Source organism: Parus major, chromosome 2, assembly GCF_001522545.3.
Source record: "Parus major isolate Abel chromosome 2, Parus_major1.1, whole genome shotgun sequence".
NCBI classification, from domain to species: Eukaryota; Metazoa; Chordata; class Aves; order Passeriformes; family Paridae; genus Parus; species Parus major.
Window position 1 is genome coordinate 64,793,877 of NC_031769.1, and position 26,358 is coordinate 64,820,234.

The following is a 26,358-nucleotide window of genomic DNA, read 5'->3' on the forward strand; positions in this document are numbered from 1 at the left end:
TGGAGGAGGCTCAGGGGGTCCTTATCGCTCTCTACAAGTCCCTGAAAGGAGGCTGTACCCAAGCGGGAGTCGGCCTCTTCTCCCAGGCAACCAGCAATAGAGCAAGAGGAAGTGGACTGAAGCTGCACCAGGGGATGTTCAGGCTGGACATCAGGAGGAATTTTTCCACAAAAAAATTGATCAGGCATTGAAATGGGCTGCCCGGGGAGGTGGTGAAGTCACCATCTCTGGAGGTGTTTAAGGACAGGCTGGACGCGGCAGTCAGTGCCATGACCTAACTGACTTGGTGTTGTTGGGTCATAGATCGCACTCCCTGATGTGTAAGGTCTTTTCAAACCAAACAAACTCCGTGAAAGCCCAGAGCCGCGACCCCTACGCACCGCCCCTGCCCCGCCCCCTCCACCCTCAGGGCTGTCCCGCCCCCTCCCTCGAGGCCACGCCCCGAAGGCGCGGCTTGGCGCGCGCGTGCCTGGCCCGTCCTGCGGCAGGGGACGTGTCGGGGAAACTGCGCATGCGCTCTTTGTGACCCCGCAGCTCTTCCCTCCTCCCGAACGGCTGAGGGCGAAGCCCCCCCTTGGCTGCTGATTGGCTGGCTGTCCCTCTCGGGCCAATGGCAGTGGCGCTTCTTTCGGCGGTGCCGTGGCGCTGTCCACCAATGGGGCGAGCGGTTGTTGCCGCCCTCCTTCCCTGTCCCGCGTGTCCCGCCGCGCAAGATGGCGGCAGCGGTGAGGGGCGCGGAGGAGCTGGAGCTGCTGGAGCGGCTGCTGGGGCTGCCGGGCGGGAACAAGTACGGCGTCCAGGGGGAGCGGAAGGTGAAGGGAGCGAGGAGGGGCCTGGAGCGGGTGGCGGTGGGGGCACGCGTGGGAGGGCGGGAGTCTTCTGGTCTCCTTTCCCCAGTGGCTGCTTCCCTTCTCGCCTCCCTGGCAGTTGCCCCCAGACACCGGTGTGAGGGTGGCTGCGGTCCCGCATATACCAATCGACGTCTTTTTGTGCGGGATCTTATCTGTGCTCGCTCCAGCCCCTTCCCATATGTTGTGGATGTTGTAGGGCCTCGCTGCCTGCGAACCTGTAGGTTCTGGAAATGCCTTCCTTCTGCTTGTTGGGAAGGATCATGATATGTCATGGAAAGGATTTCGGCACCACTCTTTTTTCCCTACAACTGCGAGTTATATCTGTGCTATCTTGATTAAATCATATGGGAAGAAAAAGGTGCTGTTTTAATAATAGGAAGAGGTGTTGCTCTTAAATATTTTACTCTTTTAAAGTACTCTTACCTGGCAGGTTGTAATGGGGTGGGAGCTGGTCCATCTACAGTGCCTGCAGTGAGAGGAGCAGAGGAAATGACCTAAGATGAGACGAAGGAGATCCAGATTAGATATTAGAAAAAAAATTTCCCTCTTGTGGTGCTCAGGCATTAGAATAGGTTGCCCAGGGAGGTGGTGGAGTATCCATTTCTGGAGATGCTTACAAGACGTCTGGATGTGGCACTGGCTGATGATTTAGTGGTTTAGGGATTGCAGTGGCAGTGCTGGGTGGATACTGGACTGGATGATCTTAAAGGTCCTTTCCAACTTTGATGTTTCTATGATTCTAGATGTCTTAGTGTTTCAAAGTTTGTATGGAAACATTAGAATCCATGGTTTAAGAGGCACCTGAAGCCTGAAAAATGCAATGTAGAGCAGGGAGCGTCATAAATTTGTGAGCCCTTTGATCCTCCCTCCTGGAGAAGGTTGGTTGAGAAATTAAGCTCTGCAGTTGCCTTACGCTTTGGGGTTTTTTAATTGACTGTTTATGATTAGAGTCCTGAATATCTAGATGTATTCTTCAGTTGCAAAAGCTGCCTTAATTATTTTACAGCCCAGCTGGTATTTTAGTGCTGTTACCATAAAGCATAAGGCTGAAAAATTCAAGTAACTAGGTCTGTGTGTACTTTTTCTGGCTGGATGCTCAGTGGAAAAAAACTCAATAGTAGTGAAAGACTCTTGATATAAGTACAAAAATAATATCATGCTTTAGTTTGCACCTTCGATTAAATAAATCTGAACATAAACAAACTGCTCTGTGTGGTCAAATAAACTTTACTTTAAAAGAAAGAGTGTTGCATTTTAATCAATTTATTTCATTTTATGTCATAAATGCCTGAGTGGGCTTCAGCCCATTGCAGTGAGTTTCAGCTCATTCGCTTCATTCTTTGATGTGGTGGTTCAGTTTCCTTCCCCACAGCTGAACACATGCTGCTGTCACTGACAAAGACATCGTGGCTAAAGCTGGAGGTGTGCTGTGTTGTCCTGCTGGTATCAGTGAGCTCCTGACTGCTGATCAGGGCATTTTGGAATACACAGGAATACAGAACATAGGAATAAGCTTTTCAGGAGGTGTGGTTGCTGCAGCCTGCTTGCTCAGAGAGAAGTTGGATGCTACTGACTTCACAGTCTTAAGTCAGAGTCCCGAATTTGGAAATGAGTTAGAAGTCAGTTAACAAGATTTCTGCCAGTGTTAGAACAAGCAGTATTATTTCTGCCAAACAGTGTAAGAGTTTGCTTAATTGGAGCTAAAGGTGTCTTGGTTTGTTCATGTTCTTTTGTAAGAATTGAAAGTAAAACAGCAAAAGTGAACACAGACTTGGTTTTGATGGCCACCTTTAGAACTCTTCTAAGTTCTGATCTATTGCTTCAAAAGTCCTTTTGAGGGAACATAAAAAACCAACAGCCATTCATAGAGAGGCTGCTTTCTTTAATTATTTGTTTAGTCTTACACTTTCATTTCCACTTCCAGGTTCCTGTTCTCCAAACCAACAATGGCCCTGGGCTGACGGGGTTGATGACCATTGCTGCCCACCTGGTCAGACAGGCTAGGAAAGACCAACTGCTGGGAAGTACTGCCGAGGAGAAGGCTGTGGTGCAGCAGTGGCTGGAATACAGAGTGACCCGAGTAAATGGAGGCTCCAGTAAGGAAGATACTAGGACAATTCTGAAGGTAAGGAGTACTTAATTACCTTGCCACTGAATTTTGGAGTGACTGGACCTTGAAGAAGGTTACAGTGCTAACGTGTGTATGATCATTCAATTAATAAAACTTAACAAATGTCATGGGCTTGACAGTATCACTAAGTATTGGCTTTTATTCCTTTTGCTGCTTTTCACTTTTATTGGCAAAAATACCCCAGCAGCCTGAAACATGAAGACAGCTAAAACTGTAAAATCTATGAAGCAGAGCTCTTGCAGTACTCAGTGGCTGTAAATTATGAAGGGTGTTCCACACAGTTTTAGGGACTGTTCATCTGCCTGTGTGAGGTGCCAGTTTCTTACTATCTTCATAAACCTTTGTTTATACGCAAGTTGGTGTTGTATTCCAGGATAATACTTCTCTGATTGTTTTAAGAGCTATTCTTACTGATGTAGCAGTTATGAGATAGAAGCCATACTTGATGCTGTGGTAAGTGGTGTTGATGCTGAAAGGAAGTACTGGACAGAATTGTGTGTGAAAAGTGAAATCATAAAGGAACTTCTACAAAACTGTTCTTCACATTGAGCTACTTTGTGTGAAGTCCTTGGTTTGCTGTTATTAAACTTTTCTTGTAGACTGAAGCTTTGTCTTAAACAGGTGGAAGCAGAAAAGAGAACCTCAAGGGTTCCCCTTGTTGTTTGAGCAGCCAGATGACAAAGAGCAGATAGCAAAACTTGCATATTTTCCTTACTCCTTGCAACTGGTAAAAAGTATTTTTGCAGTCTTGTGGGAACAACTTGAAGAGAAAATTTGCTTTACACTGTTAAGCACTGTTTACAAAGTGTATATAAAAGAGCAGTGAAATTCAATCAATTTTTAAAGTGTTTATTTTTTCTAGTTTTAAAAATAAGTTTTAGATGGAAAGTTACATTGATCAGTGCTGCCAGTAAGTCTGAGTTTAGAAATTCGTGAGCTGCAAGGTTGACTACTTGAAGCTGGCAGAGTCCTAATACTTCTGGCTCTGGCAAGGTGTGCAGAAACAAAAGATAGACTGAAGCAGTATTGATACACTGCAAGCTGACAGCCCTCTTGATCTTGAGGCCTACCATGCCTGCATTGCCTACCAACTTGGTGAAAATCCTAACAAACCATTTCTCTCACTTGAACCCCAAATAATCTGAGTTATCTTGGTTTCATTGTAACTGGGGAATATCTTTCATTGTTTAATCGTGAGTTTGTTTACACTGCTTCTTTTTCGGTAACATATCTCTGCTCTTACTTTCTATGTGCAAATGCTATCCAAACCTTCACAGTCATGGTTACTCTACAGATGCAGCATGAAAACTCTCTACCCTTTAGGATTTTTAGAACTTGATTGAAGGAAGCACTGACTAATCAGGGTTTAACTTCAGTTTTAGGTGTGGTAAGATGAGGTGGCCCTTGGAGTTCCCTGTTGTCTAAACTTTTATGACAAGTGTCACACAATTTCAGTCATTCTTCAAACAAACTTGAAACTTGTGATGCTTTTTGTTCTCCAAAACTGTGAGAAGACCATATGAGAACAAATAACTAGCTTCCATTTACCTTTCTTGCATTTCTGTTCCTATAAAAACTGAAAGTAAGTTTTCTGTCTTGTTACAACAAAATTCGTCTGCGCAGGATGGTTTTAGTGACAATACCTCCAATGTCAGCACATATATGTGAGTATTTGCAGAACTGCATTGGAGCATTAAAACCAGATGCAGAGATATGGTAGTTTCCTGCTGAAGCTGGGATCTCTTTTCAGCTTTGGCCTTAGTGACACTGGTTGTGTAGAAAAGACAATATGATGAAATACAAAAATGTAGATAAATCAAGTGTTTCCAAGCAAAGCAAAATTTCCTTACTGAGAAAATACTGGTGCTACTTCAGAGAGAATCTCTGCCTTTAAATGCATTTAAAAGTTTTCCTGTGATTTTTTTTTAAGCAGGTGTTGAATAACCAGAATTTGTTGTAACACAAGGCTGCTGTGGAATTGTTTCAGCACTAATAATTTCGTAATATAGCAATTAAGGGCTTTTTTTTGTAATTTGTTCTCTTGCCACCATGATTAATCAGAAAAGGGCCAGCCTACCATTAAACTGTACTGTGCCAAAAGGGAGTATGGGTGAAAAAAAAAAAAGAAAAACTAAAATAGGGAGGGAAGTCTGAGACTGTAGTTTTACAACGTGTCTGGAATACACAATGGCAGTCTTGGGACGGTTGCAGCCTAGAGCCACAATTTATAATAAGCTGTGCCAAAACAGTTCAGTCACTTCTGATACAAACTTTAGGCTGTCTCTATTTAACCCTTAACTGATGTGGTTCTACAAAATGTCAGTAAATAACTGGTTTCATGTTTGTTAATTTGAATGGGAAGGATTTTCTGTTTGCTTTACAAAAATGGGTTGTTAAATTGTTCTTACTAACTTGTTGCCTAAAGCTGTTATTTGGCAGGAAAATAATGGTGAAACAGAAAATCTCAACCAGGGTTTTTATATTCATCCAGAGCAAATGCCACAATTTTCAGAATGGGCCAATAAAGGGCTTGTTGGGTTTTGTCTAATTTTGATTTGTGCTTCTTTTCTTGACAAAATAGAAGGGAGCAGTATTTTTGCTCCAAATCTATTCCTCAGCAGATCCATAGGAATGATGAACATCAATAGCAGTGATGGCATAATACCCAATGCATTCTATTAACTTTCTTTTCCATAGGATAAAAGAGTATAATCTCTTGTTTCTTTGCTGTTTTAGTTAGTCATAAATTAAGCTGCATAGGAAAAAAAAAACCTGAAAATTTTTGAGTTGTCATGCAGGATAACTAGTGTTTTTTCTGCTCCTCAGGGAAGGAACTGAGAACCTCTGTGACATGAAATGTCTACTTAGGTGTTAGTGAATTCTGTTCAGGAGATTTTAATATCTTTGCTTTATCAGTTTTAGGTATTTTAAACCTGAGGGTTCTTCCCCCCTCACACCCCGTTTTCAGAAACCTCTGACAAATATCTGATAGCTTTTTAAATTCACATAAAAGTGTCCACATAAATGTGGAAACCTCTGGTCACTGAAGGGTAATGATAACTAAGAATCTTTATGTAACACTTTCAGTGTCTCATACAGAACAATGTTCCATTATTTCAATTAGCTTTATCCCAGTCTCCTGTGCTGCCTGGATGTAATCATGAAATCCAATTAAAAATCTGAATAAGAGAGCTGTAATTTCTATTTAATATGCTTGCTTGAAAAATTAGTTTCCACAGGTACAAAAGCAGGTTAATCCATGCTCTGTTCATGCCATCAATCCACATGTCTGCAAACTGTTTTTTGAGAGTCCTGAATGGGATGTGTTCCTGCTTTGGCAAGCCTGTCCAGCAAACACTTCAAACTTCAATTTTGTGTTCACTTCTTTACCTCTTTCATTAGCACCAGGATATTTTTGCACACTTACAGGTTTAAAGATTGACTTTTTATTATTGCAGCAACATTTATCGATTAATTTAATAATATAATATTGTTCCAGACTATGTTTAGCTCACAGTTTGTCAGTTAGAGAGAAGAGTCTTGCATGAGAATTAAAAATATGTCTATGTACCAAAAATTAGTTCTGCTTTTCTTGGATGTGGCTGCAGAAACCCTTTCTTGGTTTCTGCATTGTCAGGATCTTTCCTGAAGCATTTGGGAGTGCTCAGCTTTTTGTCTTTGCATGGTTCGTGAGATATAAAAGCATTTGGGGCATAAATGACCTCAAGAATCTTGCTGACTGAAAGGACAGGACGTGCTTCTGTGTGTAAGGGAAGCACATATATGAGTAGGGTGTTGTGGGCAAAATACCCACACCAAAATCAGAGTATGATTATGTGCATTGTAAGCTCCTGAGTTGTTGTAAGAAGCAACTGTTCCTTATCAGAGCCACTGTCACAACTGGCAGTGACTGGCAGGGATTCAGCAGTTTGAGCAGATTAAATGGATTAGGAGCCATTGGATTGCATATTTAACAGACAGTAAGCAGTGCTGGGGGGTGCTCAGAAGTGTGCTCTGAAAGGGATGTGTTGAGCTGTTGCTAGATAGAGGCTGTAAATTGGATTTTTTTTTCCCATAGAACAAGCAGATGGAAATCTATTGTTAGTCCGTAAATAATGCAACAATTATTCTTTCTCTTGCTTTTCTCCCCCTCCTACCCAAAAATAGTGTTTGAATTGCTGCAGTTGCTCAGTATATGTTAATGCATTGTAATGCAGCTATGCCTTAAGTACCTGTCTGAAATTTGAAGAGTTTCCTGAGGGAATGCAACAGTAAGTTTATATAGTTATAAGCAACTTCCAGGAGTATCTTAGTTTTTTAATCCTGTTTTTATATATATGGAATTCATTTAAGTAGTGACATTCAGTACATGAAAGACAAATGTAACAAAGATGACAGCCAGCAGACCTGAATTTTCTGCATGTGATAGAAATTCTGTAGTTTTGCATTCATGTTTTCATTAATCTCTCCAGGACAAGAACACTATTTCACTTTAATACTGTGGTCATTTAAGCAAACTTGACTTTCAGGAATTTTAGCACATTTGGCTATTAGCCAGTAGTATAATCATCCATGGGAAGCATAACCCATGAGGCAAGATTAACTAAATGTGTCTAATGCACATGAAAAAAGTATGGTATTTCTGAATTAACATGACTTGCAGAATTAAATCAGAGTATCTGTTTATATTTTAGGAGAGGAAAGTACATATTCAAAACCAGAATTGTAAACTAATGCTAATTTATACAAGACTAAACCATTTTTGTCAAGTTTAATTTGCTCAGTTAACTGACTTCATAAAATTTGATGAACCAGAATAAGTAATTGTTCACGCTGTAATGGCTTACCTTGCCTTTAAAGTTTTAGGATTTTTTTTATTGTTGAGTATTTTGGGTGTACACTTACAATATAAAACACTGAATTAGCATGCTGTAATTTCTTTGATGTGGAAATCCAAGATTTTCGGCAGGCAGAAAAATAAATGTCATGATGGTACCTTCAGAGACAATTAGCTTTTTACTTTACAAAATCCTGATTCTGTAGCCTAGGCTCAGGGGGAGGAGGGGGAGAAGATATAATTTCAGTAGTGTTAATTTTCATTATTATGCATATGGAATTTCTGGTTAATTGAAATGAAAAGTGCTGGTCAGAATTTGTTTCAAAACAGACAAATTTGTGGGATTTTTTTTCTAGTAAGCAGATCTTTAGGTTTGGGGTTTTTTCTTCCTGCAGTTTTCTTAACATTGGATTTGCCTTTGTGTTGCATGTAGGAGATTCCACAGAACTGTAGTTACGTGTTTAAGGTAATTTGATTAGTAACTAGCATGAACAAAGCAGTAAACCAGTCTAAAGAAAAGAAGCTACATAGCCAGGGACTCTTGACCTTACAGAATTTTGACTATGCAGGGGTTAATAGGTTTCCCTGATTTGCTCTAATAAAAGAAATCAAAGCAGGCATGGGGATGTTCAAATATTACAGAGGGTACGGGAGTCCTGTCATAAAGAGATTATCGAAGAACAGTAAGGTAGTTTAACATAGTTGAGCTTGTCAAAGGCAAATGCAAGGTTAGATGTCCTAAAGGCTCAATATTCTAGTTTTGTGTTTTGGTCTTGGTTTATTTTCAGTATATGCGTTACAGGAAATCCCTGTATCATTAAATTATGTAACTACAAAAAGTGCGACATGCGTAAGGCCAAATATAATTTTTAATTGTTCACTAAGTATTAACCCCCTACTCCTTGCCCAAGACTTGTTTTTGCAATAAAATGCTGTCTGAAAATGGAACATGCTATAATTGGGACTGAAAAGTTAAAATTTTTGAAAGTGTTAGTTACATTTAAGCTGCTTACCTCTGTTTCTAGGGCAAGGGGAGGGAGTGGCTTAAGAAGATACTGTGTGGTTCTTTTTTTTCCTTCAGATAAGGGGAGTTTCCAAATCCAAGGAAAAGCTGGGGAACTGTTTTTGTAGATGTGTAAAGATAATACTGTATAACTAAAGCTGGCTTATGCTGGGGTCCAGGTTAAAGTAGGTAATTGTTACATTTATTTAGAGAAAAGTAGGGGGCAGAAAGATGCGTAAAGCGGATGACAAGTAGGTAAGATTTGGAGAAAAGGAAGGACAGATAAAGAGGTAGAGCTGATGTGTGATTCCTGTGTCCTCAGAACTGATAAACCTGAACAGCACTGAGCCCGTCACCCTCTTGTTTTCTGGCAGAGAATGGTTGCATACAGAAAGCCATAAAAAGGAGTCTTTTCTGTTAGCACTCACTTGACATAAGTATTTACTGAACCTGAATGGACTACCCACCCTCATAGCCTCTGACCTGGAACAATTGAGAGATGATCTTAAAATGCTGAAATTCTCTCTTCTTGGCGACTTGGACAACAGCTGAATTGGCAGTATCAGTCATAAAGAATTGCTAGCAGTAATTTCAACATTAATAAAAGCAGGTGCCAAGTGATAGCAGCTGATGGGTATCAAGTTACCAGCATCAAGCTTGAAACACTTTGTCTCCCACACCACTAGTCCTGTGTGCTTCCATAGTTCTTAGACATTTGGAGTTCCAGAACCTTCCTGACCAGCTGTAAGGAGTCCTAGAGGACAGGCATAGCTGCTGCTGGAAGAACAGTATGCTGTCCTTTTATCATAGGACTGTATTTTCTATTAATCAAATGTTAAACATTTGAATTTGCACTCATAATAAGTGCACAACTCTCTAATTTTTGAGTTTCAGTAATTTGAAGCCAAGAAAAGGCAGACTTGAAAGTATTTCTGTGAAGCCAGCTTAAAATAAATTGCATTTGCATTTACAAAAATTTTGCTACATATAAAGCACTTTGTTTAGAGACCAGCATTTAAATTTTACCTAATTCTCATTGTCAAATAATGATACTTTAATTTGTTATCTTCTCATTTATTTTCTAGAATTCTTTCTTCTTGTATTGTTTGTTTTGTTTGCTGAATTGGGATAATTTGATACTGGTGTTTATTTCATATGTGTGGTCTCCAGAGGTGATTTGTATTATTTTTAACAGCTCCTTTAATATATTGCTTCCCAAAGTCAATACTACAGCAGTATAATGACCTTTTCCTTTTTAGGATCTTAACATGCACCTTGAAGATAAAGTCTACCTTGCAGGAAACATTTTTACCTTAGCAGACATTTTGATGTACTATGGATTGCATCATATCATGGTAAGCATTACTTGCATCATTTTTATATGTAGAACTATCATAATTGTTACTTATCTAAAGGGCATTATATTGTTGTAGAAGTTGACCTACTGAATGGAGCGGAACAGATGAAGATAAAACTTAGTTTTAAATTTTCATTTTATTCTTTAATATTTAGCTATGGATCTGTCAAAAGACCTGTGGTGTCAGAATGCTGTAGTTTCCTCTGCAAAATGTAGCAAGGATGATTGATACCTATCCCTGTGTTTCTAGGATTGAGGACTCTTGCCTGTTTGAGTCTGAAACACGACTGAACTACAGAAGTACAGTCACAGTAGTACATGGGGAAATAGATAAATGATGTGTCAGAACTGAAAGTACTGACTTCTTTAGCATTAGAGCAATACAAATGCATGTGTAAATTAAGCTCCTTAATGCATGTAAAAAAGTTTGAGCCATAACAAATTGTCATTTGTGTTTCAAGTGATAAGACTTGATAAGGTACATAATATGAAAATAACATGGGGAGCTGGTGCTTAGGAGGAAAAGGAAAAAAAAAACCACCCCAAAAATAAATTTGTTCTGAGTGGGGAAGAAGTTGAGATTATTTGTAGTCCACTCAGGCTACTATTAAGTGCTTAAAAATTGGTGCACCATCAGTTCTGAGCCCCAAGTGTTAAAGATAAAGCAGCAGATGCTATTTGCATTTTTGTGGCTGGAATGTGTTTGTAAATGAGCCATTGTCATTCTCTGGAGTGGGAGGAAGCCAAAGGACTCATATAAAAAGGTCTACTAAATTCTCAGGAAAAGATGAAATCAGTCAGTTTTGTATTAGAAAATTGATGGAGGGAGTGAGGATAATTAGAAGAAGATGCCTCTGACAAATACAAGTGTGTCTGAGAATTGAATTCAATCAACTGGGTGGATGGTTACTTTTATACAATTAAAAGCAGAGCTCTGGGAGAAGTGTAGAAGAATACTACATTTCAAAATGGAAGCAGAGGGGAGGGGCAATCAAGTAGTGAAATTCTACCAGAAATGAAAGAGATCTTATGTATCTGTATCTTGACTGTCCAGGAGTAAAAGTTCAAATGAGTGTCAAGCAGGGGAGAGGGAAGCTTCATTTCAGGTTTTTGAAAACATGCTAGAGTAAGTCACATAGAATTAATTCTATTAAATCATATTTACCTTGTAGAATATCTTTAGCAGTAGGATAGATGTGTTGATTACAGTGTCAGAATGGGTTACCTTTCACATATGATGTGCAGACATAAAAAAGACTGTAAGTATTTTCTAAAAATATGATTGTATATTCTGTAAGAGTATAAGTTCAAATGAGACATTTAAAAAAAAAAAAAAAACTTGGCAGGGGAAAATCCAAAGCATATTTTAAATTTAGAGTTTGCTCTAGAGTAGACCACCTAATCAAGATGAAAAGATACAAGTTATTGCTTTGGGAAATAGAACAGATGGTAAAAACAAATGACTTGGTGCTCCTGGGTGCCTGCAACCATCCAGACACTACTCAGGACAAGTTTATAGTACAGCATCTGTTTCTGAAATGTTTGATTTCATCAAAGGTAGTTTTCTGAATCAGAAGGTTATAAAGGGCAACAGGATGACTATTCTAAATAAATACGAAAATATAGAAGCTACTAAGTAATTCCTACTTAAAAACCTGTATTTTGAAGGTTTCAGAATTGATAGGCATATAGAGGCAGGATCTTGAACTGTAGAAGCTTCTGATTTTATTTTTTTGATGTATTTTAATTATTTTTATTTTTCTTGTAATTGGAAGAAAGTATGTCCAGAGCTGCTGCTCTGCCCTAAGCTTTATGGGGGAGGCAGGGAAAGCTGCTGTATTTCTTCATGTAATGTGGTTCAGAGAAGCAGTTTGTCATATCCACCACTGCTTCAGCTAAGCCTAGTGCAAAATATCAGTATGTGTTTCTTATGAGGCTTTAAGAAAGGAGGGAGAAATGGGAGGCATGGGGCAAACCCACAGATCTTGCTGTCCATCAAGTTGTCTAGAAACTGATCTGAAAACATTACTGGTAGTACCTTAAAGGTTAATCTCTGATTTTGATAGACTGGAAACTACATGCTAACACAGAGATTAGTGATGGGTTACTGTAAATATTACTGACATACCATGATCGTCCTGAATAAGCCAAGTAGTAAAACTTTAAAACCCTTCTGATGTACATTTCTTTGGAAAAGTTTTTAAGACCAACCACTTACATACCTCAGTTCTTCACCTGTGGTGTCTTGTGGTATTTTTCTGAGTATAGATCATGCATCTTTGTATTCATTCCACCCCTCCCACTTTTATTTTGCCCTTCCCATTATCCAGGAGGAGTTCTGCAGTCTGGTTCTTCACTGTCCAGGCTCATCCATTTGAACTGACAGTTTGTTTACTGAATAGCAGCAACTCTTAATTCTGTGGTTGTGTGCCTGCCTCTCATTCTTCCTGTCGCTTCTAGTTATCTTAATAAACACAAGAGTGCAATGTGTTTAAAAATCCATAGTGTGGGAAAAGAATTATTATTTCAATCAGCGAGAGTCAGATTCACAGGTAGTGTTTCAGGGCTTTTGCAGACTAAATGTGTTTTGGGTCTTCTAATTAGAAATACACATTCATAGTAATAAGGCAGAAACTATGTAGAACATGCTGTTCTGCATCATAATATAGGTCACAAATTCCCAAATAGTGTAATGCTTGATACTGCCTTTCCAATCAATGTGATCTACATTGTCATATATAATTGATGTTTCTGTGCATGTAGCATTAATATTGTTGTCTTATAGACACCTCGATTCCAGAAATACATATGTGGATAAATATGAACAGTAAAATTCTACTAGGTTAGAGCATGAATTTCAAAGAAAACATAAATTTTAGAAGCATTGCTTGAGGTCAGCTTAAGCAATTGGTAAGAATTAAATTCCCCCTGTAGTAATGAACTTGTTTTCTAATATGGGGAATTTTTTAAATTTTTTTAAACGTTTCCAGATGTCTTCAGTCTTAAATATTTTTGACCAGCTCAAGTCCAGCTTTATCTCAAGAGAAATAATCAATATGATGATTGATCTGCTTTTATACTTCAAAAATGTTGTCAGAACTAAGGATCTGGTCTAAACTCTATATGTCTGACTTGAAAATTTCTTCAGTAAGGTCTGGAAGATTACTTATGGGTGAATTTTATATCTGCAAATGGAAGACACCTCAAAAATTTCGTCAAAATTGTGGTGTGAAACTGAATATGATCAAGTACAAAACAAACTAAGCTGTTGTCCTTGAGTCAGAACTACTAATATTGAAATGTAGTAAGACTACAATAGTAGTTTATTTTGGAGTTATTTTTTCCATATAGAACATTTCCTGTAATAAACAGATTGCTATGGCTTTTTGGTAATATTCACTGTTATGTTGCTTATTTTCTTACTGAGGTAACAGTAAAAATGGTTTTTAAACTGAATTGCAAAAGAAGCAGCTTTAACTTAAAGATAAGATGTAACTTTAAGCTTATTCCTTTAACAGCAGAAAATCAGACAAAGCTATGTGAAAGTACATGTATGTTATGAAATACACCATTCAGCTTGTGGGTTTTTTCTCTTTCTCCCATATCTAAAGGCTAAGTTTAAAAAGTCAGATATTATCTATCCTTTTCTTGATGCTGAAGAGGTTCATATGTAGGCAGGTATTTTTAGATTTTCTGTGACCTGCAGGGTGTGGGAATGGGGCTTTATGCCTGCATCCCCAATGCTACAGAAAGAAAATATAATTAAAGCTTGTGTATTTTTAGCCCTTACAGAAACTCTTAGAACTGCATTGTATGATAACCACCTTGGTGCCCCTCGATGAGCTTTGTGGTGGAAGAAAAAGACTTTTTTTTCATGACATGAAAAAAAAAGTCTGTCAAATTAAGTGTCTGCTTCTTTGCTATTAAAATAATTGCTTTAATAGCAAATAATTATTTTAACAGCAGAACAGCAGCCTTTCTTAACTTGGGGGAATTATCTAATTTAATGAGGAAGAACAGAAAATACCCATCTAACAAAGTGTTGTAAAAAATGCCATGGAAGTGATCTCTAAACAATTAACCTAAGAGTTATGTTCTGAGTAAAAAGTAGAGCATGCCACAAAGTGCTTTTTAATATATTTCACTGATAGAGTACATTATGTAAATAAGTAAAAATATCTTGCTTGTTGTGCCTAGAGTACAGAAAGGGGTCTTATTATTAGCATGGCTGTCTGTTTTGCCCTTCAGATGTTTTTTCACTACACTAACAGAATGAAAGAGGACTAGTGTTCAAGACTTCTGGTTTTTTATTTACATTGGAGAAATGTGAAGCTCAAGAATTATCAGTAAAAGATTATGGGAAAGAAATACTGTATCTGCTTCAAAATCTAAAATTTAGCTCAGCCTTTCCATAACCATTAAAGTCATTAAATACTTTGAAAAAGGTTATTGTAAACTCAAGGAACTTAAAGTTTCAGTATTTTAGTATTTGCTCCTTAAATACCTTTCTTCACTTTCAGTAGTTTTAGGCTGCCTTAGAGCACACACATTGTTCTTCTAACACACTGTGTTACTTTGTAAATGGTCCCCCAGCTTCATATCAACCATCAGCATCCAGCTACCATTAATTATAACACACTGCAGGTGATCAAAAGCATCTTTCCCTAAATGGTACTGCTGTTCTTTTTGGTCCTGAACATACTGCACCTGTGGAAACTCAGGCAGTTTGTGAAACAGTGTTATATTTTCATAGCTTCCACTTTTCATTTGTAATGCTTTTTAAAATTCTAGATTCCCACCCCTCGCTTTGTTAGTGCTGTTCTGGTTAGTACTATTCACTTGGTTAATTGCCAGTAACTCTCTTATACTTCCAGAACAGCAAAAATATGTGGCTGGTTTTTATTGTTTTTCTGTGTATTGCTGTCTGACTCTGCAACTGCAGGAACAATGTTTACATTTCCATGCCAGCAGCAAGAAAAACAGATTTTCTCATACTGCCTGAACTAGGGTTTGTAATGGTACAAAATTTCAGAAGGAAATATATTTGTAGTGCTGGGCTTGTATTCGGGCAGGTGCGTTCCCTAGGAAGAGCAGCTGCTTGGGTTCAGGAGCAAAATCCCTGCTTTTTGGTTGCTGCCACAGTTACTATGCTTTCAACTTCCCATTAATTGATCTTTAATGCTATGTTCCACTGGTTTGGAATTTCCTTCTGCAACTCCTTGAAATTCTTCTCCCTCAGTATTTCTTCACTGGTTCATCTTCTAGTATATATTCTTATATTCTTTTAGCTGCTACAAAATGTTCAAAGCTTCCCACTTCTAACCCAAGTGCTGGGCTGTGTGAGAGTGCAGCAAGGAGACGCAGCAAATCTGATAGGCAACTCCTGGAATCAAAAGGGTGGTGTTTCACAAGGTGAAATATAAGACAAGATGTGGGTTTAAAGAGCAGCTTTTTACCCATATGCCTGAATTAGTAAAATTAGTAGAATCTGTAAATTAGTATGTTTAGCTCTTTCTGTGATCCAAAGTTTGTTGAAACAAATCTGTTTCTAGCTGTCTTGTGCCCAAGACCAAATTTTCAGTGAACCTGCAGCATCCATAACATCTTGTGGCTGTAGAACAAAGTGTAAGGAATATGCCATCTGTTTAGCTTTTGAGGAGATTAACCTTGATTAGCTTTAAAAATCTAAACATGAAAAATATTAGGCATATCTAGATCATTATTTATCTGTTAAAACTGTCCTCTATAGATGTGCCCTTTTTCATTGACTGCCATCGTTGTCAACATTTAAGTTAAATTTAATTAAGTTTAAATTTGATGGTTAATTATCTAACTGAAAATGAAGTGAGGTGAATCCTGCACTGATTGGTTTCAGTATTGGTGAGCTAGGCTTGGGTAGCTGATGTGAGGATCACATTTTATTCCTGATGTGGGTTTTACGGTCTGTTTTGTGAACTACCCCATCTGTAATTCAGTTGTAGTATGTTAATATGAGAAAAGAGATTATGGTCTAAACTGAAAAGCCAACTTGATTACAGAGAAGTAAGAAGACATAAAATTACTAATCAAGAATAGTAATACAGGTGATACAAGACGGGGAATAGTTCTACAGGTTGAAAGACTCCAAAGTAGTAACAGACTTTGTAGGAAGGCTTTGAGGATGCTGCTGACCTAAATTTGAAAGACTTTTAAAGGTAGAATTTGGCTCTATAACTGTATATAACTTTAGCTAAGCCAGTCTTCTGATTAAAGATAGGCTTAAAGCTCTGCATTAATCTTAGCCACATAGCCTGTGACAAGGAGCTGTTGCAATAGTGTGATAGAGACTTCTCCCTAATTGGTTTTGAACCTATTCTGTGTGATAGTACTTTAAGTATTTTTATGAAGTATGGGCAGGCTTCCAGTTTGTTTTACTGCTAAAAATTGAATAATGCCATTGCTATCTTAATAATGTAAGCTAGCAGATCTGAACAGTTAAGTTATGCTGATTCTTAGTAACTATTCCATTTTGAGCAATAGTCATACAAAACAACTTCCAATTATTATATCCAGTCTGAAATTGACTGGGGAAAGCTTACTCCTGTACTTACAATACACCTTGAAACTTGTCTCACTTTACCTGTGAGACAAGACTGTCTGCTAAATCAACAGGAAAGGGTTGTGGAACTCTTCCCTGCACCACACAGTGCTGTATGCTGACCCCATGAATAGAGAGATGCATTAATTTGTGCAAGCTTTTTCCCCCTGTCTATCATGCAGCTGTATATTCCACCTCCAGGTCTGTTCCTTTGAGTAGATTAAATTTCCATACATATTATGGGTTTGAGTTTTACTATGAAATTAGGATAGAATACTGCTGGACTGTAACAAGTTACTTGAGTTTAAATCATTTGTAAAATGATTCACTTTTATTTTGCCCTGCCACATGTTATGACTAATGATGCAGTGCCTGGTGTTACTGGTGCCTTGTATTTATTCCCCATGCAGGTGGACCTCACAGTGCAAGAAAAGGAGAAATACCTTAATGTGTCTCGTTGGTTCAATCACATTCAGCATTACCCAGGTGTCCGACAGCATCTGTCCGATGTCGTCTTTATCAAGAACAGATTATACACTAATGCTCATTAAGGAAAATCTTAATGTCGTGTTGGAATGAGGTGTGGAAGTTTAGAAGTTGTACTGTCCAAAGCCACTAACCTGCAAATACTGTTTTGTAACCTTCTGTATGTGAACTGAAACTGTCAATGCCTCAAGTAATACAACTGCATTGAATTGCTGTTGTTCATTCACGAATTTGAACTAAAGAATTGTTATTGTGTGTCTGATTAAATGCAAAAGTGGTACAAAGATGGAAATGGAGTTTTAATTCACTATTTTTTTAAAAATTTAAATTCTTTTAAGTAAACATTCAAGTAAAATTACATGATCTTTACCATCAGCTGTTCACTCCTTTTGCTATTTATTGAATTTTTATGTATGTCAGCCAGCTTTCCTTTCATTTTGTTTTCCATGGATGTTTACACTAGTTTTGTACAAGTTAAGAGCTATATTGTGTGCCAAGGATGTGAAAAAAGGGAACATGCAAATGTTACAAAGTATTTATGTGACCGAATAAATTATTTTAAAACTGTAGTCTTAATTTGGCTGTGAAACTTTGTAGCTTTTCTTCAGTGAAGATTTTAAAAGGTTTGTTCACTTCCTGCTTCATTTTGTGGTGTACTGAGTCTAGAAGCATTTATTTTAAAACTGAGTAGCAAAGTTAGTGTTCTTAAAGATTTTGGGTGTGCCTTGTGTCATTTTTTTTATACAAGGGCAAATGCACTTTTTCCACACCCCCCCCCCAACAAAACCAACCAAAACCCTCAACTTGTGATAATTTGCTGCTCTGTCAAGTTCACTAGCAATGTTTAAAGTGGGCTTTAAAACCAACTACACTGTCATGTCACACATTTGGATGGGTCATTTTATGATGTAGAATGTGCTGCTCTGGTTTTTATTTGTAACAAGTATAAAAGTGCTAACTGGAGTTTATTACCTTTTGCACAATTCAGATAATATTTAAGGCACGAGATAAAAAAAATACTTTGATGTTTTAATTGATAAATGAACTTCTGTGTTGGTGTCTTCAGCAGTTAGTCCTCAGCTTCACTTGTACATTGTTTTATGTGCTACTTAGAAGCCTCTCACCCAGTAAAGTACTTCTACTAAAGAAGTAGATAATGAGATGAGGTAATTAAAATATATCCTGACACATAAATGGACAGAAGAAACTTGCAAGGATAAGCATAACCTGGACAATTCTAGGCTCTAATAGGTGTTTTTGTAGATATACATAATTTTATTTTTAATTATTTTATTGAAAGTTTACAAGCACACCAGGTTACTTTTGAGATAGAAATTTCTCACAATTTCCTGGGGGCATAATTCTCCACTTCTAGCTACTCTTGTTCCTTGCTATTTAGCTCACCTTATGTACTTAAAAGATCTCTCTGAAATCTTGAGATCTGTTCAAGAGTTGTGGAATGGCTTTAGTACAAACATACATTAGATACTGAATTCTCAAACCTTTTCATATTCAACTGCCTGAGAGCTTCAGGTGTTTACTGTCAGTACTTGTACTCTTAATATCCAATTGATTCAAACATTTGTTATCTAATAGTATATATTCAATTGAGTTTGCTTTTTCACTCACATGTGGGAGCAAGTGACGGTAAGACTTAGAAAATACTTGCACTTCTACTAAATTTCACTATACTAAACCATTTTCTGTTTTAGAAGGGGAGCATGGGTGTGAATCATCAGTACATTGGGTCAGGGTTTAGGCAAGTTTCATGTTCATCTTGCATTTACTGGTTTTTTCTATGTTTTTTTCTATGCTTTTCTAAGTGAGAATGATTGAAGTTCTTTAAAGTGAATGTGCAAGCTTCATCCATGAAAGTAGCTTACATTACAGCTGAGAACGCTGAAGTTAAACCAGAGCTAAATGATGCTGGGAACAATGCTGTCATCTTTTTCAGACAGGTTGTTGTAGAGATGATGCTACAAAGTGTCATTTATTTTTTTTTTAATCCCAAACAGCTGCTGTTTGCAAGTATTGGGATTTCTCAAGTTGGCTACATGCTACTGCAGCAGTATCCCCTAGCCTCTTGTGCCAGTTTAATTTTCTCTGGTGTAGAACAAAAGTGTTACTTGCTGCTGAAATCATAAAAAAGAATGTTCACCTAGTAGAAAGATTAAATGTTTAGAAATGGATTAGTAATATTTAACTCTCTACTACCTAAAAGGTATTTGGTCATTATTGTATAGTAAGTTGAGCATAATTCAGTTTTCCTTCTGCTTGGAAAAACTTTAGGCAATAGAGGGTTAAAAGCAAAGAAGGATGAATTGAGGCTTTCCCTGTAGAGAGATGACTGGGAAAACCAGATGGTATTGATTTTTCGTGCCTCTCCCCCTTTCTATCTAATGCCTTTTGATCAAGGACAAGTAAATCTGTAAGAAAACTTCTGAAAAATCACAATTCTGAGTCAGTCTGAGACTGTACGAGGTACATTTTTTACAACTATGCTTCATAATTTTAAAAAATGGGGTGTAGTGTGAGCTCTCAAATTAACATTGATGGTCTGTGTAAAGGGTTTGTGTGGGTAAATATTCAGCTGCTTTTAAAGCTACTTCCTCTTTCTGTAATACGTTATTATACTTTCACTGAACATTAGTAAAAGAGAGTTTGCTCCCTTGCAACCCTTTTCTCTGTTCTTAAAACTCCAGTTGCTGAAGGGCAATGTGTTGTTTTACTTTGGTTGCTTTGCATTTTGATGATGATGATGACCACAGTGATGTGTGGAATTTATTTTCACAGCGTTTCATGAACAGCAACACTTTCATTTGTTAATGTATCTCATCACTGCAGTATTATTATTTTGCATAATTGTTCTAATTTATTCAAGGGGCCTGACATGTTATGGTCTTATAAGTATGTGCCCCTGGGACTTGAGTGTGTTGCCATATGGTGAGATAGTGCTGCATGACAACCTTTCAGCAACAGAAGAATTCAACAGTGAAATAAATATCATAATTGTAAGTGTTCAGTGAAATCCTACACTTAGCATTTTGTCTTTTTCCCTGTGATGCCAAGATGACTGCTTGTAGACCAACCAGGTTGAAACATGTTCAAGTATTGCATGAGATATGTTAGAAATGTGCTGATGATTTTTTTGTTGTTTGTGTGTGTGTAGCTTCACTTTTAAGTGATAATTCAGTTTGACTGTTGAAATTTCTAGGAGTGTTTCTTTTTCTGAGATTTTTAACTAACTGGGCAACAGTGATTCATAGACAAATCCAGGTTTAATATGAGATTAGGGAAGAGTGAGCAGGAATGAGGAATTTGGAAAGATTACACTGAACAACAAAAAAAAAGTTCCACTTTAGACCTATGGACTAAGAAAATCTGACCATTCAGATGGAACCAAAGTGAAGGCTTTTCAGCAGCAAAAGTAAAGAAATTATTTATGATAGCTTAAATGTGTAACATGCTTTCTATTGTGTTCCTAGTCATCAGTGATCTACTTTCCGCGGTGGCATCCCAGTGTTTCACACAGCAAATGAGTTAGAAGGTATCACTTCGGTTCACACTTGAAACAGTCCAAATCCAGTGAGTTTTGTTACTTTTCTTCACCCCACCCACTGTAAGTACTTGATGTCAATAGGTTTGCACCTATTGAATCGCCCAAGATACTTTGTGTAGAAAGTGTAACCTCCTATGAAGCCTCCTAACAAACACCTTAGCTGTTTTCCTGAAAGAGGTGCTATTTTACTATGATTATTTATTAAGTAGTATTTTTGATCTTTTTCGTCTTGTATTCCTTCTCTATAGCCTACCCTCTTCAAAATATTTGTAAACTGAAGCAGACCTCCTCTCAGGAATTTCATGCTACCGGCTGAATCTTTGGAAGCACATAGGCCTAGAAATGGGGAGGTTTTTTTTTTGTTTGTTTGTTTGTTTTTGTGAGGTGCACCTTAGACTTTCCAATAGGTGTTTTTCCAATACAGCTTTGAAGTATCTTGATAAAATAATTCTACAACTTCACTTTGTTTCTCTCTCATACACATATACACATTAATTTCAATTATAGCTGATAGAAGGATATTTTGGACCTTTCAGTCTGGGTGTGGATCCTGGGTTACTTGGAGGGAGCTGAGACTCCAGGTAAGGTTTAATATAGATGTATTTTGCAATTAAAATAAAACATTCATTTATATTAACTATTTTATACGAAAATGTCACTTGGAAGTGGTTTTGTCTCTGAAATAGACCAAGGAACATTACAAATAGAAAAGCAGTAGAACTTGGGTATCTTTATTTTTAACTTGGTTAAAAAAGTAGATGATCAAGTCAGCTGTTGATTTGGAAGAGGACAAAGTACTTAAAAAGTGATTAGCTGAGAGAGATTAAAATAAAGGAATAGATAGAACTATAAAATCATTATTAAGAAATTCAGTGTAAGCTCTTCGATTTAGAAATCTGGTTCATATTCTTTCTGATCTGCTGGCATCTTCTGTTTGCATCTCTGCAGGTGATTTGTGGTTTATTGTCTGCTATGTTGAATGCAGAAGCTGGGAATAAATTTTTCAAGTAGATTTGCTTGGTATGGCCATAAATAGATTTTACAATTGTATGTATATACAGAACCTTGTATGTAATTTTTTTTACTTTTTTTTTTTTTTTTCTAGGAAGAGGGATCTGTAGGCCTATTTGATTATTTTTTCCCCCTTTTGGCTTTTAATCGTATCACCTCTTTTCATCTTTGGTGTGTTTCATAGTCTTTAACTTCAAAGTGTAATTGCAATGATGCAGCTGCTTAATGGATTGCTACATTTAATATTTTCCCCCTAAGAGCAATATTTCTTCTTTGCATCTATAATTGGATCATGCTGCTGTTGTCCCTGATGGAAATGCCAGGTTTCATATTCACCATCCACCTGAGCACATGCTTACTCACTTGGTAATCTTAGTATTTTTTTTCTGTTTATTTATCAAAGGTGACTTGGATAACACACATTTTCTTTGTGCTGGAATTTTATTGCAAAAGAAATTAAAGGGGAAATGCCGTCACACATCTCTTGCTTTGCCAAGTTTTCAGATTCAGACTGGGCCTTTGTATCCCACCGCTGCGTCTCTTGAATGTGAGATGTATTGTATTGCCCAGCTCCAGGGCAATGTAAAGATATCACAGATTTGGAAAGGGGGATCGATTTTGTAGCAAGCACTACTTGTTGCTGCTTTGTGCACATTCCTGCAGGCATGGCCTTTATTTTCCATGCTGGTAGCGACTACAGCCAGCGTGGCTGCCACGGAACACTGTGGATCCCATCTCTCACTCTGCAGGCAGGCAGGAGGTGATTAATTTTTCATTGTTGCTGCATCTGAAGGATTCCCCTTTCCCCTCCCACACTACCTTGGCCCCTTTAGGAAGATTTTCAGCCATTAAACTTTCCCTTCTCTGTTGGAAGAACTAAATCTCTTTCAGCATTTTCAGGCTGGTGATCTAATTTGACAGCTCGTAGGTGATGTCTGTTCCTCTTCAAAGAGGCAGGTAGCCCCGGGCTAGCCAGCTGCATTGTGGATTCTGCAGATTTGGCTTGCTGTTCCTGCTGGGTGTCATCTGTCTTCTCAGTCTTACGGTGGATAATTTTTGTCCTCCCCAGCATCATCTGCCTGAGCAGTTTCTGCCTGGCAGGCCTGTCTGTCCAGGTTGAGCATCAAACACAGTGGCCGCCCGGCTAATGTGACAAGGCACCCCTCCAAAGAGCGCAGCCCCGGGCCTGCTTTGGCCAGCATCGGCATCGCAGCCCGCAAACTTCCAGCCATCACGATCGTGGTCTTGCTCTCCCATCACGGGTGCAGCCCATGGACTTATTCTGCTGGCACAAAGTATGTCCCCCGCCTCACCCTCTTAAGGGCCGTCGCTCCGATTCCTCCCATCCGGGCAGATGTCTGCCTCAACAGGTTTGGGTTTCCCTGCCTGTTGCCGGCATTTGACTCGGACACCGCCACTTGGATGAAATAATCCTTTAGTGGATTATCATTGCCAGACAGCCTGTGGGGGAAATGACAGGACTCGGCACGTTCATCTGAAGATTTTGCAATCCAGAGTGCTGCTAATGCTAATGGGAAGTGGCAGGGTGATCCCTAAAAGAGAAAGCGGGTTCCATTGCATGGCAAAACTGACAGAGGTTGTTTAGCCTATCTTCCAAAAAAATACATGATGACTACATATGTTGATTTTCATGCTCCAAGCCATAGCTATTTCCATATTTTTGTGACTTGATGACTACTTTCTACAAACTGACAGGTTAGGGGCTCCACAAGTATTGTCTTTTTATAGCCATCACCTCTTTAAGTCCTCCTTAATTTCTTTAAAATATGTTTTGAAAATAAGCTTGACTGGGCAATGCAAGTAAGCAGGAGAACAAAAAACTAAACCAGGCATAAATACAACAAATAACATATCCTTAAAAAAAAAAAAAAAAAAAAAAAAAAAAGCAAAACCCAACATTATTCAAACTAAGGAGGAATGGTTTCAGAACAGTAGTCCTAGAAACCAATGCAACTATCTGTCACAGGATTTGCCCTTGTTGCAGTCCCATCATTCCGAACCTGACATTAGTCATGATGTAAAAACTCTTTCCTAGAAATGCAGTAGTTACAAAGCCCCTTAACTACAGGATTTCCTTCTTAACAAATAAAAAGCTGGAGCATAGGGCTTAGAAGGGCAAATAACTTGTCTGAGAGGCTTTGAAAGGATGGCAGCTAAGCTGGAAAGGGTAAAATTAACATTTGAACAATTCTAGCTCGAATTAGTAGTGGTGATTGATCCAGCTGGAACGTCCTGCAAATATTAATATATGAGCATGACTGTAATTTACTGGTGATTGTCAAATGCTTACATGTTTTGGATTCAAGTGGAAAAATATAAATACTAATTTACAGGTTGCAATAGGTAGTCACTTTCGGGGAAAAAAGATAATGTAGAAGGGAACTATTTTAAAAATAATTCTTATATCTACTAATTAATGTAATAATTACATACTATGTAACAGTGAAGGAGTGAAAAACTATTTTACATTATATATTTATGTTAAATTTAATAATAATGTTAGTTGAAGTATTGAACACTTCCCAATGTAGGATTCATTTTATAATTTAGACAGGTTCCAGATATATTTTGCCTGATTTTTGGGGAGATTGTTTCAACAAAACAAATTAAGTCATTTTTAAACCTGAGTTTAGAAGATTATAGATATTGTCAAAAGGAAACTCCATATAGTAATTTCTGTGAGCAGTTCCCAAGCTTTTATGATGTGGCACAGGATTTAATAATAGAATATTTTTTTATGTCAGTTCTAATAGCTTTTAAAAGTCTTTTTTCTTTTTCCTGAGCCACACAATTGCTCCTACTTATAGAAGCTATGCAGAGTAGAACATGGGTGGAACTAATCTCTAACAAAGAATATATACTACTGCTGTTTTCTATTAATAAATTAGTAATTATTTCCAGCTAAACTGGCACCTTTCTGGTATAAAATATATTATATTTCTGGTATAATATATATATAGGTAGAAAGGAGGCCTGTAGGACACTGAAGGCTGCAGCAGCTCTAGCAGAATTTGTGGTCCACTTTATTCTTATTGACCATACAATGACACTGAGAAGTGTGGTATGTATTGCAGGTTTAAAAAAAATAAAATGTGTAAAAGAAGAAACAAACCTAGATGCAATGGCCTAAATAGAATCAACCTGTTCTAGAAATTACTGAGTTACTTGAGTAGCAGGAAGTAAAAAGTCACAAACAGAAGTTAATATACTGTAATTTGTAAGTGGCCAGGAGGGGGGAAACACTGAAAATATCCTAATGCTCTCACAGAATCACAGGATGGGTTAAGGTGGAAGGGATCACAGTGGCTCCTCTGTGATCCCTGATCCAACCTCCCTGCTCAAAGCAGAGTCATCCCAGAGCACCTGGCTCCGGATTGCATGCAGAAGGTACTTAAGTTTATCTCCGAGGAGGGAGACTCCACAACCTCTCTGGACAACCTGTTCCAGTGCTCAGTCACCTGCACAGTAAGTAACTTCTTCATTGTATTCAGGTGGAATTTCCTGTGCATCCGTTTCTGCCCGTTGTCTCTTGTCCTAGTGCTTAACACCACCAAAAAGAGCCTGACTCCATCCTTTTGTCCTCCCTTCAGATACCGATAGGCAGCGATAAGGTTTCTTCTCAGGGCTGAACAAGCCCAGTTCCCTCAGCCTTTCATTATAAGAAATGCTCCAGTCCCCTAATCAATTTTGCCGCTTTCCACTGGACCTCCTCCAGGAACTCCACATCTTTCTCATACTGAGAGCCCCTCTTGTACTCTAAAATGGTTTAAAAATAAATGTACAGGGATTTTATGTCTTTTTGTTAGTAATTGTAAAAAGAGACTGCTGCTCTTTTTTTTTCGGTTGGTTGGTTTTATTTATTCTTTTGTAGCCTGTGTGTCCAGCAGTTGCTATTCACGTTTGCTGCACCTAGAAGCAAAGTGGGTTGCTTAATGTATGTCTCTTACTATAATTTCTGAACCAGAGACTCACTTAGATTGGCAAAAACTTCTGAGATCATCGAATCCCACCTATGACTAAACAATGCCATGTCAACTAGACCAAGTGCCACGTCCAGTATTTCCTTAAACACCTCCGGGAATGGTGACTCCGCCACGTCCCTGGGCAGCCCACTGCAGTGTCTAATCACCCTTTCTGTGGAGAAATTCCTCCTGACGTCCAGCCTGAACATCCGCTGGCGCGCCTTGAGGCTACGTCCTCCTGTCCTATCGTTGGTTCCCTGGGAGAAGAGACTGACCCCCACCTGGCTACAGCCTCCTCCCAGGCGTTTGCAGAGAGCGCTAAGGTCTCTCCTGAGCCTCCCCTGCCTCAGGCTAAACATCCGCAGCTCCCTCAAGCCGCTCCTCGCAGCACATGCCCCCCATCCCCGGACCCGTGCGCGTCTCTCCCCGCTAGGAGCAGCCCCTACAGCCGCGGCTGTGGGAGGGCTCGGGGCTCCTTGGGGGCGGCTCCCTCACGGCGGCCGGCGCGCCGCGATGACCTCACGGCGCGGCACCGGGCCCGGCGGAAGCTCTGCGGGAGCCAG

General features: G+C 38.6%; 1 protein-coding gene across 2 annotated transcripts; it reads left to right on the forward strand.

Moving 5' to 3' along the window:
- Positions 1-595: 595 nt before the first annotated feature.
- On the forward strand, positions 596-17,818 carry EEF1E1 (eukaryotic translation elongation factor 1 epsilon 1). 2 transcript variants are annotated; one of them, XM_019005797.1, is made up of 4 exons: positions 596-787; positions 2,776-2,976; positions 10,082-10,177; positions 17,167-17,818. In XM_019005797.1, exons 1-4 carry the CDS (start codon positions 611-613, stop codon positions 17,305-17,307), a joined length of 615 nt encoding a protein of 204 aa, XP_018861342.1. In that variant the 5' UTR covers positions 596-610; the 3' UTR covers positions 17,308-17,818. The 2 variants fall into 2 exon arrangements, with proteins under 2 accessions (XP_018861342.1, XP_015475014.1); XM_015619528.2 differs by having other exon boundaries at positions 680-812.
- The last annotated feature ends 8,540 nt before the right edge of the window (positions 17,819-26,358 follow it).

Excerpts from the sequence above, each read along its gene's own strand:
- EEF1E1 (XM_019005797.1), top strand. The coding sequence starts at position 611 with ATGGCAGTGGCGCTTCTTTCGGCGGTGCCGTGGCGCTGTCCACCAATG. Across the intron at positions 2,977-10,081 it reads ATACTAGGACAATTCTGAAG|GATCTTAACATGCACCTTGA; the intron begins GTAAGGAGTACT and ends TTTCCTTTTTAG. Across the intron at positions 10,178-17,166 it reads ATGGATTGCATCATATCATG|GTGGACCTCACAGTGCAAGA; the intron begins GTAAGCATTACT and ends TTCCCCATGCAG.